We start from the raw sequence: 17,238 nt of genomic DNA on the forward strand, positions 1-17,238 counted from the left end.
TTTCATACAAAATTTACTTAAAATAGAATGTTTTTTTTAGGTAATCAATATTAATGTATAATTCCCAGTTTTTCAGGTTGCCAGGTTGGCTAGACACCCTGTAATCACAGGGGACAGTTGAAAGCTATGATAGTTTACCTGGTAGTCCTCAGATTTAGCCTTAAGTACACTGTAGAGCTCAGTTCTCACATCACAGCCTAGGTTTGTAGCTTCAGGGAGTTTGTTGTAAACATTGCAAAAATGCCGCAACATACTTTGTTTACAGAGGCGAGAAGCAGCTCCAAGTTCAGCTTTGCCTGTCATCGCATTGATGATTTCCACTCTCTCCTCTCCTGTAGAAAACAGAATTCCCAGCCAGTGTTACTATTGTAGGTAATTCTTACCTTCTCAATGCAAAATGAAATTTTCTTTTTCCAAAATGTAGGAATTAACGCCCAGATTCTAAAAATGAGAGTTTTATTTAGAGGAAAACCCCAGCAAAGCAGAAAAACAACATTTTTGCAGAAATAGGTAATGTGGGTACTCAAACTAACCGGTAAAGCGAGTTGAACAAGATTATGCAAGATGTTTCAGGATCAGATGGATATTAAAGGAGCTCGGCCGGAAAAGCGTCGGAAAACGGAAAAATAACTAAGCTAAGACTGGAAATGTTGGTTAGGTTAGGTTGGGTTAGTTTGGGTAAGATTAGGTTGGGTTAGGTTAGGTTATCAATACATCGGTATTGTTAGAAACCTAACCTAACCCAACGTAACCTAACCAATGCTTTGACGGTCGTAACTTAGTTATTTTTCCGTTTTCCGGTGCTTTTCCAGCCCTATCTCCGTTAATATCAATCAGATCCGCCCCAGGCCCCACACCACCATAGGCCCCCAAATCAGGGCCCTATTTCCTTTACGGCGATCGCCGAGGGCCTCAGTCTAGGAATGGGCCTCACACGGGTCTAAACAAATATTTTTTCTCTTGGAAAATAATTTTTGCAGTTTAGAATATTTTATAATAATCCGTTAGAATTTAAACTTTCCAAAATTGAACTTATATTTTCACGATCGCTGGAAGCGTCTGCAAAGATTGCACAATCAAAAATCTTGACTCCCAGCGATAGCGGGTGACGATAATTATGTCTCGCAACCGCGAAAGATGGTTACGATTGCTCTGAGACCACAGAGACGTTCATGATTTTGCTGTGACATTGGGAGACGAAGGTCCTCAAAGGTCCTCACAGATGATGTCCTCAAAAATGCTTTTTTTCTGAAGTGGTTCAGGATTTTGCCACGATCGTAATAGACGGTGTTCTTTCACAGTGGACGTAAAATACATTTACGATTCCTTTATGATCGCACAGAAGATGCCCACGATTTTACCTTCACCACGACTGCAGGGGACTCAAATACGATTTGTCGTGACCAAGGCTGATATTGCTAATTTTCTATTCAGTTTCATGTTCACGATTTTGTCACGATTGCGAGATGTTAACAATTTTATCTTAAAGGCAGGAGGTGTAGAATATATCCCCGCGACCGTGAAAGATGTTCACTATTCCACTGTGAACATAGGAAATGTTTACGATTGCTCCGTGATGTCGGAAGATAACCCGTGCGACCGCCGGAGACGATGATTACGACCCCGCAAACACGGAAGACGCTTACGATATCGTCGTTACTGAGGACGATATGGATCATTTATGCCGCGATCACAGAAGTCGTTTGGACCAATTATAGTACAAAATATAATGTATAATACAAAGATAATATAAAAACCTTGATTTGTGTTACTTCTTTGAGTACTCGTGCTCATTACGAATCTCAAACTCATAAAAACATAAAATGTTAAAAGCTTGAAGGAAAATTAAATTTAGCATCTTTAAATTTTTCTCAAATAAAAAAAAATTGATAACATAACATTCAAAATAATTTAAATAGCCTACATGAACATATAAGCTAATTTAATCAGTGATACAAAATACATTAAAAGCATATATATTTTTTTAGTTCTGTTCCATATTTAGGGTTACTTTTTAAAATAATACCATGGTACCCTATAAGATGTGATGATAGTAAAAGATAATAGGTTAAATGGTTTCTCACCTATGACCCAATTGACAGAGTGGTTGGGAGCCTTGCCTGGCTGTCTACTCTCAGGAGAGCTGGTCACTCCCAGGCTGGGCTTGTTGAACCTGAATGGTGGAGGCAGACCTTGAACTGTGGTCTCAACTCTGCCACACACAGCCCTGCGTACACACATAAAACAAAACTATCAGAACTGTACACTCCCAGGCTGGGCTTGTTGAACCTGAATGGTGGAGGCAGACCTTGAACTGTGGTCTCAACTCTGCCACACACAGCCCTGCGTACACACATAAAACAAAACTATCAGAACTGTACACTCCCAGGCTGGGCTTGTTGAACCTGAATGGTGGAGGCAGACCTTGAACTGTGGTCTCAACTCTGCCACACACAGCCCTGCGTACACACATAAAACAAAACTATCAGAACTGTACACTCCCAGGCTGGGCTTGTTGAACCTGAATGGTGGAGGCAGACCTTGAACTGTGGTCTCAACTCTGCCACACACAGCCCTGCGTACACACATAAAACAAAACTATCAGAACTGTACACTCCCAGGCTGGGCTTGTTGAACCTGAATGGTGGAGGCAGACCTTGAACTGTGGTCTCAACTCTGCCACACACAGCCCTGCGTACACACATAAAACAAAACTATCAGAACTGTACACTCCCAGGCTGGGCTTGTTGAACCTGAATGGTGGAGGCAGACCTTGAACTGTGGTCTCAACTCTGCCACACACAGCCCTGCGTACACACATAAAACAAAACTATCAGAACTGTATATTCCCAGACTGCGCTTGTTGAACCTGAATGGTGGAGGCAGACCTTGAACTGTGGTCTCAACTCTGCCACACACAGCCCTGCGTACACACATAAAACAAAACTATCAGATCTGTACATTCCCCCAGACTGGGCTTGTTGAACCTGAATGGTGGAGTCAGACCTTGAACTGTGGTCTCAACTCTGCCACACACAGCCCTGCGTACACACATAAAACAAAACTATCAGAACTGTATATTCCCAGACTGCGCTTGTTGAACCTGAATGGTGGAGGCAGACCTTGAACTGTGGTCTCAACTCTGCCACACACAGCCCTGCGTACACACATAAAACAAAACTATCAGAACTGTATATTCCCAGACTGCGCTTGTTGAACCTGAATGGTGGAGGCAGACCTTGAACTGTGGTCTCAACTCTGCCACACACAGCCCTGCGTACACACATAAAACAAAACTATCAGAACTGTATATTCCCAGACTGCGCTTGTTCAACCTGGATGGTGGAGGCAGACCTCGAACTGTGGTCTCAACTCTGCCACACACAGCCCTGCGTACACACATAAAACAAAACTATCAGAACTGTATATTCCCAGACTGCGCTTGTTGAACCTGAATGGTGGGGGCAGACCTTGAACTGTGGTCTCAACTCTGCCACACACAGCCCTGCGTACACACATAAAACAAAACTATCAGAACTGTATATTCCCAGACTGCGCTTGTTGAACCTGAATGGTGGGGGCAGACCTTGAACTGTGGCAGGGCCGGATTTAGCATTTTGGCGCCCCTAGGCCCAAATAAGTTTTCCGCCCCCTGTTCTGGTCACAGTTTCTTTCCTACAAACCTTTATTAAAAACTATATCATGCCTAAAGGCCTATGGTAATTGCATGAACACCACTCCTCGTCGGAATTTTATCATTGCAAGTTTTTTTTAAGAATTATCTTGTTTAGCCTCAACAAAATGCCGTCTTAAACACTTTTGGCAATTTTATGCTTTTAGCAAATGCTCACGCTTGTGGGACTGAAACAAAACAATCCAACCCACAGAGCATTTCTGCAAAAAAAGCATGTCCACTAATTCCAATTTCAGGCCCCAAAACATGAACTCCATAACAGTACGTGATACCATAGATTAAACATAGGCCTTTAGTAGATTTGTCATCCTTAGGGATTAGCTGAAAACAATTCTTTTTATTTAAGTTATATGTTATTTAAACCTAGTTTGTCCAAAATAAAACGATCTAATCATAAACAATAGGTCGTCCCCTGGTTATATTACAAGAAACTAAAACCCTCACAACGACAACATAGAATAATAGAAACAAAATTACGTCAAAACTAACTTCCAGTGTGACCAACATATATATAAACTAGACATGAAAAACTATATTTAGGATTGACAATATGATAACAAGTCGACTTGAGTTTATGGTTAATCTATGGTGGTACTGCATTCTGATTATATTTGCAAAGCAATAGTCCAGCTAACCATAATTATCCTCAGGTCTGAGCTGAGGAGGAAATGACATCAAATGGTGCTTTGGAGGGGATTTAATTTTTCTAAAACCTGTTGCAAACTCAGATATTTTTTTCGTTATTGAATTTTAAAGATAAACTTATCGTATTTTTAATATTCAAAACGTATTATATATTTTAACTTTACCCTGCAGTGCAGGTTGCTGTAAACTGATCAAAAGATTAGTTAATACATTTTCTTTTTGTTAAGTAAGGGTGGTAACGGTGTCTAACACGCATACGCCCCTAATCACTCAGATCAGTGGTGCCGAGCCAGCATAGTGGCAGTGCAAAGAGTACAGTGGCAACTGGCAATACGATGCGGGATCGTACCGCTCGGGCGCTCGACAACATCCCTACAGCCTACTCCCGTATAACCAATGTTCGTTATCAATGTTGTAAAAAAATTGATGCATAATGTTGAAAAACTGTTTATATTTTCTAACGGTTATTTCTTTTAATTAATTTAAAAATTATAATGATTTATTGGCAAGAGTTTTTTTTATCAACTCACAAAATATGTTAAGCTATGGCTATTTATTTTACTTTTAGATATTTAAAAAATATTTTTCCTCTCGGTCGTGCGCCCTCTGGGAGCTTGCGCCCATAGGCCCGGGCCTACCGGGCCTATTGGGAAATCCGGCCCTGAACTGTGGTCTCAACTCTGCCACACACAGCCCTGCGTACATCACACATAACACATCACTATCAGATCTGGTCACTCCCAGACTGGGCTTGTTGAACCTGAATGGTGGAGGCAGACCTTGAACAAGCAAATTTTTTTCGGGGCAACACCTGCGATCAGCTCTAGTGATTATTTTCAACTCCTGTGATAATAATCAATCCCCGGAAGATTTGTAATAATTTCCCACGATCGCGGCAAACCCCGTGATATTTCTTGCGATTGGGGCAAAGTCTGTTATTTGCGATAGTTGACCGTGATCGTGATTTTCAACTACTGGTATGGAACACAAAAAATCGTAAGGCAGATTTTCCGGCTTTTATTTGAACATTTTAATTTTCCGGTTCCTTACAAAATACACGCACAATTCACAGATTTTTTCCCTGCAATCAAAATTTACGTACAATTCCCGGTTTTCAGATCAGCTGGACATCCTGGAAAGTCAACTTTGTATACTTGTGAGTATGAAATGAGATATTTTCAGTTAATTTTCAATTATCAAATTACGAAGGTTGATGTGACATACCTGTACATATGACTTGAATTAAAGAGGGAGCCCAAGACTATGCTTTCCAGGTAGACAGGTTCAATGTAGAGTGAAAGCAGAGATCCTTGAACACCCACCACGTTCCAACGCGCAATCTTGTCTGAGCAGGACATAGTTAGCAGTCTCTGTCCCTAAAACAAACAAAAAACAGCAAGATGTACAAGGGTTGGCCATAAATCAAGGGTTTCAAAAAGCTCTAGTGGCAGCCAAGTGAGCTACAGTACAGTGGAACCTCAATAAATCTAACTGATTTCTGAATAATTCAAAATTCTTAATAAATCAAACTGTGTTTATTATCGGTATGGTAATTATAGAGTAAGATTATTGTCTTTTCATTTGCAAAGTTAACATCGACACATATCAATCATTAGTTAATCTTGGACTCAATTACATTTTCTTAGTATATTTTATAAAGATTTTTCAAAAAATCAAAATACCCAGGCCTATACCTAATTATTTAGGAAGGCCTATATAAACCGAGTAACAAAAAATGAGGTTATAATAGCAGCAAAATCACTATCATCGTTTCTTAAGGTAAGCCTGCTTATCCTATCCTTTCTCACACCTATTCTAGTTTATAAGATTTAGATTGCTTAAAGCATACAACAGAATAAATAGATATGGGAAACAAAAACATTGAAACCTGAACAGCCAACAAGACAAAAATAAAGAAAATTCAATGACGCGATTTTAGACCTAGTAGGCTTGCATAAAAAAAATTAATGCAAACAACAATGCTTGTGTCAATTAAAAGTAATATCAATAAAACAGGTTTTAACTTATAAAATAGGACTGTAGATCAGTTTACAAGTTTAATATGAAACCATAAACAGTTTTATGGCAGTAGGCAATGGAAAACAGCAAATTGAATGTTTAGGATCAAAGTATGAGTAAGAAGTGAAATTTAACAGCCATTATGATAAAACCATCATTTTTATGATAAAATTAGGGGTGTGCGAATATTTGAAAGTTCGAATAGTTGAACGAATACTTTAGTATTCGAGCCCGACTCGATCTGAATGTGTATATTCGAACATTCAAATAGTAAACAAACTTAGAAATAATCTCTAATTTCAACCAAATAAATCATGGTATTGTGTTGTTTTATTTCATCCCAACATTTCATGCTTCGTCGGCAACGTCAGCATATTATGACATCTTCCTTTACTCTACACATGAACACGACCATTTTCAAGGACGATAATTTTGTTGTGTGATTATTAAAATCACTCCGCTCAGCTGGCTAGCTTACAATGCTCCAATACGATAGGCTTACTGTAACCTACTGGCATGGAAACACAAGACTGTCAACCATTCCCATTAATTTGATTAATTAACAATAGCCTATATTTAGCAGCAATTAACCCTCCGAGTGTCACGCGTCATAAAAACGACGCACAACACACTTTGTGTAGGGTCACGCGTCGCTTTTAAGACGCACAAACATCGTTTACGGCGAAGGCTCTATGACTGACTGAATCGGATTGAACTGGATCGAGTTAGGTATCGTTCTTTCCGTAATATTCTAAGCTTTCTTAAGAGGTCTGTCTCTAAGCGCTAGTCATTTTAGTTCCGAAAATATTGTAGCAGACAGCTGACGTGCGTGTATTTGTAAACAGCTAGGTTCCCCCGGACCGATGACTGATGTGTTTTATTACGTTTATCATTGTTTTAGTGTTAAAAATCAAAAGTAGTGATATACGTGGTGCATTATAAGAAGATTTAAGTGGTTTTGAAGTGCTGGTTGATGATCCTGAAGAAGTAGGTAGTGATATTGATGTAAATTATCAGCCAGATTCCTAGCTATGGTTAGGCTATGCATTCTTAGCTAAACGCTATGTACTGAAATACGTTTTTCACTCATAACTTATTTATTTGATAACTTACCGCGCTATATGATTATATATTTGTAATCCTCATTAAATTTAGAACAAAGTGGCTATTTTCAAATATTTATAGGCCTATAATTTATACAATTTCATTGAGCGCGAACTTATTTTTTTTTTGAAAATTTTCGAAATTATATTTTTTTTTACCTAAAAATTTTTTTTTTTTTTAAATGTTCCTTATGTTTTATATATAATATTGAAGCCCATGATTTTCCAAACAAAATGGTATATAGAACATTAGAATTAACATTGTTTTAAGCTTCTCAGATCCGTTTTAATAAAACCTTGCAAAGGGGCCAAAAATAGGTGGACATTAAGGCCTAAACTATGGACACTCGGAGGGTTAAGTTTGTATGAGTTTACCAGACAGATATCTATTTGTATAAATTTTAAATATATTCTTTTAGCTTGGTTAATATTAGGATCTACATTTTGTAACGTGAACTTAAAGTACAGTAGAATGACGAAATAAGTTGTCTGAAAGTGTTGTCTGAGTAGCAACTAGTAAGCTATGAGGGTAGAACTACACTTCACAGTCTTTAGCATAGGTTAAACATACTCCTTAACAAGACAGCAAGACACGGACTCGTGAATTAATTTCTATGAAAATAATCAGCAACATTTTTTTCCATTTTTGAACAGAGAAATATCTTTTTTTAACTCTACTTTCTTGTTTTGCTACACAATTTTGTCTCTGCTTCTTTTCTGAAACAACACAACCAGATGCGTAATAAAGGCCAATGACCTAAATATCATGATTGTGCAATGTTGTATTTTGTTGTAAAAATGCAAATCATGGCATTAATTTGAATATATTTGTAGTTAATTCAAATTATATTTTTGAAGATTCAAAGTTTCTACACGGAAAAAGAGAATCTGAAGTCAAACCGGGCAAAGAATTCCCGAAAATACAACTATCAGGGTGTCTAGTTTATTTCCATTTTAAAATTCAAGACTAATTCCAGACTTTTCAAGACTAGTTCCAGATTTTTCAAGACTAGTTTTTTCCACAATTAGTGGGTGTTGATACCAAAATGTATCGATTCTCGATTCTTGATACTAATACCTGTTTTTATTGCTTTTTCTAACAAAATTTTCTAAATAAAACTACACCAACCCTTCTACACATCTTCTGCGTACCGTACGTTTAGACATCATCATTGACTGCAGCAGTTACAGAAACGTGATCGTCGTCGTCCGCGATCACGGCAAAATCATGAACATTTCCCGCGGCCGTGTAGACATCACCGTCGTCTTCCGCGGTCACGGAAACGTCATCGTCGTCGTCCGGGATCGCGGCAAAATCATGAAAATTTCCCGCGGCCGTTATTTCCCGAGGCCGTGAGAACAATCATCATTGGCTTTCGCGGTTACGTAAACGGAAGACGACGATCGCGGCAAAATCATAAAAATTCCCGACTTTGAAATCAAATTTAAGACTAAATCCCGACTTTTCAAGACCATTTTAAAATTCAATACTAATTCCCGACTTTCCCGATTTTCCCGACTACTAGACACCCTGGACAATGATTATATAGATTCAAGATATTACAATATTATAATGCTTAAATGTATGCTTATATTATGTATGTACCTGCAATACACCGTCCCAAGTCTGTATTCCGCCACTGGACTTGACCGGGATGGTGCCCTCGCCTGACTCTATCTTGGTGCGCAGTTGACCTCGAGAGTTGCGGTTGGGATGTTTGTCCAGTGCTTCAGTACCACTGCACTCTACCTCGTGAGGGGAGAATATTCTGTGGAACCACATACAGAGTCTCACTTGTGTAGTTGTACTTAATTAACTGGTACAGTTAGTTACAGTTAAATCTCATAGTTAGACATCTTTACAACCAATGGCTTGATTTTGGGAAGAACAGAAGGTGACACCATATAAGTTAAATCTCATAGTTAGACATCTTTACAACCAATGGCTTGATTTTGGGAAGAACAGAAGGTGACACCATATAACACTGTGCACTATAAAACAATACTATAAATGCTCAATACAACAGATTTTTCTCTTTATACTCACACTTTTTTTAACTGCTCAGTACTGTGTAATATGCATCAAATTTGTTTACTTATTGAGGTACATAAAGAAATTCAGAAGAAAGAGGTACACAGGCGTACTCAGTATGCTAAAGAATTTTACTATTATCTCCCTACTTTATGTACATGTCAAAATACTTAAACTAATACTCTTGTTGCATTATTAACTTTATCTTACTAATTTTGAAATTGGGAATTTAAAAAATTAATACTAGGTATGATTACTTAATTGTGTTTTAAATGCATTTGCTGTCAAAAACTACATTAAAAGTTTGTCAAATAATATCTGGGACTTGTAAGTTACAGGCAAAATCCCAGTTAAGTACAAAGGGTAAAAAAATGTACAAAGAGGTTTTTTTGTAGCTGTGATATTTTAAAATATGTATAATAGCTACTATATTATCATACTAATGTTATAAATTGAAAGTTTGTGTGTTTCTTTATTTGTTTGAAGTTCAATCACGTACTATAATGGTACTATCTACTGGATGGATTGGGCTGAAATTTGGCATGATGATAGCTCACATTCCCGATTAACATACTTAGGCATATTTTCATCTCAAAAATCCTTTCTGGCTCCGCCCCAGTGGCTCTGTAGTTTCCCATGTTAACCTTATGAGTATTCACATTTAACACTATTTGTGCTGTCGACATGTTTGAACATAAAAGTTGCATTTATTTCAATGTTAAGCAATTGCGGGAATTCCCGTCATCAGCACCCAACGTGTTAAGAGGAGTTAAAGAATTTAGTCAGATGTTTCAAATAAACAAGTTGGTTCTATGAAATGCAATAGCATTAAAAAGTTAAGGTTTACCAACAGAGTACAGCACTATTAGGGTGCAGTGTTGTATTAGAGTGCACTATTATTTTTTTGCATTTATTAGCTGCATTGTTAGCTAATTTGAACTAAGCAGCAACAAAAAGCTGTGATACACAATGAGAACTGTCTAAGTAGGATTGTTTACAGTTATGTTTTAAGTCTATGTGTTTACTTTAATGAATAGTTTGTGATATTGTGCGAATGTTTGATATATTTTTTTCTATTGGTTAGGTGCAGTGGCAGTGCCATTATGGCTATAATGGTAGATGTGTTAAAAAGCAATGTAACTATGATTCTACATTAAACTCATCAGTAAAAACTACTAAAAAGATGTTAAATTACAAATTATAAATAAATAAAAAACAATACTAAAAAATTACCATAGGCCTACTAATTATTTTTACATTTTAGCAAATTACCCATAGAGGGAATAAGCTATTACCATAGGTATCATAGGACCTATACCTGGGACCGATTTACTTTTATGTTTTGAGGTCCCCAGAGGTTCAAATATATTTACAAGTTCTTCTATACAAGTTCTATTCTAGCTTTTTTATTCAAGTTTATTCCAAGAAATCTAAATGGATAAATACTTCAAGCCTGAGCGTCTATCTTTGGACCCTAATGACCATCATTCTGATCGTCAGTGGAAACTGGAAACATTGGAAAACCACTTTCAAGAATTTAATGGAAGAAATATGAGCTGCAGAAGATGATCAACTAACTAATTTTTTTGACTACAATATACATGAAATAATCTCAGAGGCTGATTCTTATACCGAAGCTATATCTATTCTTGACAATCAATCACTTTATAAAGCCTATTAACAAGATGTATTAACGTCATCAACTGGCCACTAGAAGACAGGAATCTGGAGAAAATATTGATCAGTATCTTTGAAAATTCAAAGAACTTAGTAAAGCATGCAACTTTAAATCTGTCACTGCTAATGAAAATCATAATGAGTACATAAGAGACACTTTCATTTGAGGATTAATACAGGGTGGGGCAATGAAAGCACCCCAATTTATAAGCTGTACAAACTCAATAATATTCACCCTATAGATATAAATAGCACATCAAAACACAGCTTATCTTTTGCCATTTTAAGTTAACAAAGTCATTTTTCCATTTCTTGAGAACAAAATCCTGCAAGTGACGTCCTTGTCCTACTCGACATTCCTTTTAAGGCACAATTCCATCAAATACTTCTCCAGCATTTCTTCAGGTTCACTTTAGTTTTTGGACGATTCTTAGCTTCTTGAAAAACCTTCTTCTTGAAAAACCTCGAACTTCAAGTAGCTTACTAGAACAACCCCCCCCCTCCCAAAAAAGGAGCCAACGTAAAGCTTTCAACAACAAAAACTTCCTGGAAAATTCCGTTGGACTTTGAGTTACTGCGACTCGCACTCTTGTAACATTTGCTGGTATACAAAGAGTTTTGCGGCACCCACCGCTTATTATTTTAGGTTTAAGCGTTTATCCTAAATAATTTGACCCTGTTCACCATTGTTTTCCAATCGGGAACAGTGCCATGTTGACCAAGGATGGAATGTGGTCCAAACAATCTCTGGGTTTTTGCACAAGAATCACTATTTTTTAAATAGGTTTCCACATAAAAATCTCAGTGTTAATAGCCTCAGGCATAATATTTACTAAAATGGCATAGTTTAATAGATGTTATAAGCACAGCTGATCATTCGTTGTTGCAACAATTAACATGTGACAGCTAAAACAAATTGTGGCGTTCTCATTGCCTCACCCTGTATCACAGTCCATCCGACAAAGACTACTTGAAAAGCTAACTTTGACTCTTGAAGAAGCTTATAATCAAGCCATTACCTTGGAATCAGCAGAAAATCAGGCAGTTTCATATATTTCAAGCCCTTGTACAGTAGACCCTCTCTAATCCGGCACTGCACCACTCCGGCACTCCACTCAGTAATCCGGCGTCTTTTGACGGGAGGTCTTCCGCGATCGCGGCAAAATTCTGATTATCTCCCACGGCCGTGTAGACATCATAATTCTCTCACGTGGTACTGAAAACGTCATCACCGTCTTGCGCGATCGCGGCAAAATCATTAACATCTCCCGCGGTCACGGAAAAGTCATCGTCGTCATGCGCGATCGCGGCAAATTCATGAACAATTACTAGCAGGCGTATAGACGTTATCATCGCCTCCCGCGGTCACGGAAACGTCATCGTCGTCAAGCACGATCGCGGCAAAATCACGAACATCGCCAGCGGACGTATAGACGTTATCATCGCCTCCTGCGGTCACGGAAACGTCATCGTCGTCAAGCACAATGGCGGCAAAAACACGAACATCTCCCGCGGACGTATAGACGTTATCATCGCCTCCCGCGGTCACGGAAACATCATTTATTTATTTATTTATTTATTTATTAAACATCATCACATTACATTAATTCTCTTGACAGGTGAATTATTAAAACAGGTGTCACAAAGTCTAATACTAATACTATACTACATTTTAAAATAAAATAGCTTACAAAAGAAATAAAGCATATAATAAGCTACAAACCTATGGGAGAAGAAATATCTTTCAAATATACTCATTTTCCAGATATTCCTCTAACGAGTAAAATGCCCTCTCCAAAAGAAAATTTTTTAAAGATAGTTTAAATTTAGAGAATGAGGCAATGTTTTTAATCCCAGCGGGTAATTTGTTGTAAATTTTTGGTCCCATATACTGAGGGGATAAATGAAAGATTTTAAGCCTATGTTGAACTGGTTTTATAATATTTTTGAATCTTGTGTTATGTGGATGAGATTGTTGACAGTCCATGAATGTGTCGAAATCACTTTTAACCATTAACGCCAATTTGTAAATATAAGAGCTAACAAAAGTTAAAATTTTAAAATTAATAAATAAATCTTTACAATGTGTTCTACGGGAGACTCTGGCCATTAATCTTACAGCTCTTTTTTGGAGAATAAATATTTTTTTGGCCTGGCTTGATGAGCCTCATACAGTAATTCCATAATTCATAATCGATGAAAAATATGCGTGATATACATTTGTGTTTCTAGATTAGTAGTATCCCGAATTATTGTGAGAACAAATGTTGCTGAGCGTAGTCTTCTTGATAGGTTTTTAATGTGTTTTTGCCAATTTAGTTGTGAATCGATTTCTATTCCAAAATAATTTATTGACTGTTGTGAATGAATTGTAGTTAAGTTTGTATTTACAATTATTTCTTGGTTAATATTGGATGCAGAAAACTGAATTAGTTGAGTTTTTGCCACATTCATGGACAGGCCATTTACTGCAAACCAATCCCCAAGGAGTTGAAATTCCTTAGTTATTGAGGCTTGAATGAACTCATTGTTTTGTCCTGTGCAAATTAAAGCGGTATCATCTGCGTATTGAAAGGTGGACATCTTAGTAGCATTGCATAGATCATTAACATAAATAATAAATCATCGTCATCAAGCACGATCGCGGCAAAATCATGAACATCTCCCGCGGTCATGTATACATTATTGTTGCCTTCCACGGCCGCAGCAAAAATTTTATCATCTCCTGCGGCCGTGTAAACATCATTGTCTACTCCCGCGGTCACGGAAACGTCATCGTCGTTTTGCGCGGTCGCGAAAAATCATTAACATCTCCCGCGGTCATGTAGACATTAATCGTTGTCTTCCGCGGTCGCAGCAAAGATTTTATCATCTCCCGCGGCCATGTAAACATCATTGTCTACTCCCGCAGTCTCGGAAATGTCATCGTCGACTTGCACGATCGCGGCAAAATCATGAACATCTCCCGCGGTCACGAAAACGTTATCGTTGTCATGCGCGATGGCGGCAATTTTACGATTGTCTCCCACGGACGTTTAGACGTTATCATCGCCTCCCGCGAATTCGTAATTGTCATGCCCGATCGCGGCAATAGCGGTTTCCGATCACGCGAACTTTGGAGACGTGTTTTAATTGCATTTTAAGTGTTTTTAATGATAACATTCCAGTAATCCGGCATTTTCACTAATCCGGCAGTATGGTGGTCCTATATCTGCCGGATTACTGAGACTCTTCTGTAACTCTATATCTCAGTCTACTCCTAAAAATGTTAATGTTACTGATACCAATGTTTCTCAGGCAGCTTCTGATTCGTCTTCACACAAATTATCCTCGTTAAGAAGAGACAAATGTTTCTTTTGTGGACGGTCACGACACTCTTGAGCCAACTGTCCTGCCAAAGACTCAGTTTGTAATATTTGTGACAAGAAAGGCCATTGGGCAACAGTTTGCAATTCTTGCAACCAAAATAGGACATTAAAGGGTAAAACAATTCAAAGTGAAAAGATAGAAATAAACTCAATGTCTTCCTCTATTGTTGCTGCCTCACAAAATTGTCTTGTGAAAAGCTAGTGTCACTGATGTTAAATGGCAAACAAGTAGATGCACTCATTGATATAGGGAAGTTCCGACAGTTTTATATCCGAAGCTACTGTTAAAAGATTCAATATTTCTAAATAAAACACTAAATATAAGGCAATAGCACCGCTCACACATGCAAAGCTATACGGTGCCGGGAGCCCGAGGTACCGCTGTGACGTCACAGCGGCGGAGTGGAGGGGTGCCAGCTGGCATCACTTTCTGAGCTCGCATGGCCTAGCCCTTGTATATCTCTAGCCCTGCTGTTGGAGAGCACACGGAAGGGTGCTTGCATATCAACGACAATAGTATAATTTGTATTTCTTTCACTTCTACCAGTTAAAGTTCGTCGGCCTCCTCCTATTGGCAGTCCTGATCAACGTCTTATAGTCTCCATTATGTCGAACGTTTTTGGTTATGTTTTGATTTTGTGCAAAATTTTAGTATAACCAGCTGTTTCAAACATTAGTGTCAATTTCAAAGTATTCATCTGTTAAAATATAAACATGCATTTTCTCCCTAAGAATAACATGGGAACTTTGAAGGCCACTGGGGCAGAGCCCTGATGGAATTTCAAAGTTTTTTTGTTTGATGGCAAAACTACATGCTAAGACCTTTCTAACGACACCTTGGACATGGTGATCGGTAGCACCACCACTCCAAAACAATTATGACAAAAATATGCCTAGCGTATTAAATATATAGATTATGTTATTTTAACTTAAAATTTGAAAATGAGAATAAACTGCGCCATATTTCTGTCTTGTCCATGAAAGTATTTTATTTTATCTCATGAAACCCCAACTAAAATTAGTATTTTACAATTTTTACAATGCACAATCTAATAATCTACTAAACAAAACAAATTTAGGCCAAAATTGTTAATACATAAGTATTTGATGACGATTTTCCTGAACACCTACATTTATGTGGAGAAATGACCGACATTCCTAGAAGCAACACCACAAGTATGCCTGGTAAACCTCAAATAAAATAGTTTCACCCGCTTGAGGCACTCAAAGGGTTAAAAACTAATAATTTAGTTCATTGAAGAGTTGCTATGCACCTATGCTATGGTTAAGGAAGAAATTCCAAAAAAACTGTAAATGTAAAATCCCCATATACAAACCTCTGAACCTCTGAACCTTGAATATCTGTAGAGGGTTGCCTGTTCTCTTATGGAGAATAAATAAATAGGTAAACTATTGTAGTTAGCTTGTTTGTGAATATATTTTGATTAAATTTGGCAAATTTATTCATTTTATCCTATACTATAAACATTTGATCGAAAAACACATTTTCCCTTCCCTGTATCAACAAACCTAAGTACTCATCAAACTAATATTTTTTTGGATAAGGAATGAATAACTTAGGTCATTTTAAGGAGATATTTGAGTGAAAATCCAATCAGGCCAGTGGAAATTCGATTCCAGGAAGGTTTCCTTCGGTGGGGGTATTTCATATTTCTTCAACTTCTTAATGAATTATTCCATAAGAGTTTTGATTGTTTTGAACAATCCAAAAAACAACCAGTAAAATTTTAACACCAAATATTTTTTTAATAGAATGGTTTTGAATTTGATATTATTTGGTTTACAAGTACCGGTACTGTATAGTAATTCCTGAAAAATGTATTTCCATTTGAAGTTTTTCCCTAAAGGCGGTTTCACACTGGCGTCCGCGGACGATAATTTCGTCCGCGGACGGATGAAATGATTCGGATGGATGCTACGCGCCCCCTTCACATTGCGAGCTACGTTTCAAACGTCCACTCATTCGCGCATGCGCATAGGGAAGTTGGCCATTCCTACTAAAATCATAGATTAAACATACTTCCTCTTACCACTCAGTGGAGTTGTGCAAAATGTAGGTATGTAGGTGTTGTGCCTTCTGTCCCATGGTGTCAACCCGGATTTTCTGTTCCGTGGCTTGATTCAAGTAGTGATGATAGTGACGACGAGGTTGTACTTTTGTACTCATTATTGTAAACATAACATCTCCTAGAGGTTATGACTAGTTATTTTTAGTCCTTTACTTAGTGGTAATATATAAGGATTTGGACAAATTTAGTAGTATGGCGTAAACTATCGTACGTAACTGCAAAATGCAAAATGTGTTTAAAGGACTCGTATGGTAATCCACACTTGTCCGGTAAACACTTACTTTCAGGACTAGTAACGTAGGCCTAATATAGGCTACTAATACCCTTCAAATCATTGTAATAATGATTTACTTTACAGTAATTCGTATAAATATAAACTACATGGTTATTGGTTAGGATCCTTACTATCTCTTTGGATTGTAGTCGCAATTTCCAACCACGCTTTATCTTTCTCTTGTTGATCCCTATAAATTTCTATAGTTGTATCCCAGATAACTGGGCAGGCACGGACAGCCTCAATTAATTCAGCCAACTATGACTGTAAACACAAACTACTAAACACTGTGATGCGAGTGACACATGCCTCGCTGAGAGCTACACGTGGTTTGGT

At 37.7% G+C, this 17,238-nt stretch overlaps 1 protein-coding gene across 3 annotated transcripts in view; it reads right to left on the reverse strand.

The window, feature by feature from the left end:
• Positions 1–17,238, reverse strand: part of LOC128985299 (double-stranded RNA-specific editase Adar) — a 76,487-nt gene that overhangs the window by 6,435 nt on the left and 52,814 nt on the right. For all 3 annotated transcript variants that reach the window (XM_054404700.1, XM_054404706.1, XM_054404693.1), the window contains 4 exons: positions 9,068–9,230; positions 5,564–5,715; positions 2,085–2,227; positions 139–332 (listed from right to left, as the gene is read on the reverse strand). In XM_054404700.1, coding sequence (XP_054260675.1) covers positions 139–332; positions 2,085–2,227; positions 5,564–5,715; positions 9,068–9,230 — 652 coding nt within the window. The remainder of the gene's footprint in view (positions 1–138; positions 333–2,084; positions 2,228–5,563; positions 5,716–9,067; positions 9,231–17,238) is intronic.

The sequence above is a fragment of the Macrosteles quadrilineatus genome, unplaced genomic scaffold, assembly GCF_028750875.1.
Source record: "Macrosteles quadrilineatus isolate MER2022 unplaced genomic scaffold, UCM_ALF_1.0 Scaffold_1__1_contigs__length_201487025, whole genome shotgun sequence".
Lineage (NCBI taxonomy): Eukaryota > Metazoa > Arthropoda > Insecta > Hemiptera > Cicadellidae > Macrosteles > Macrosteles quadrilineatus.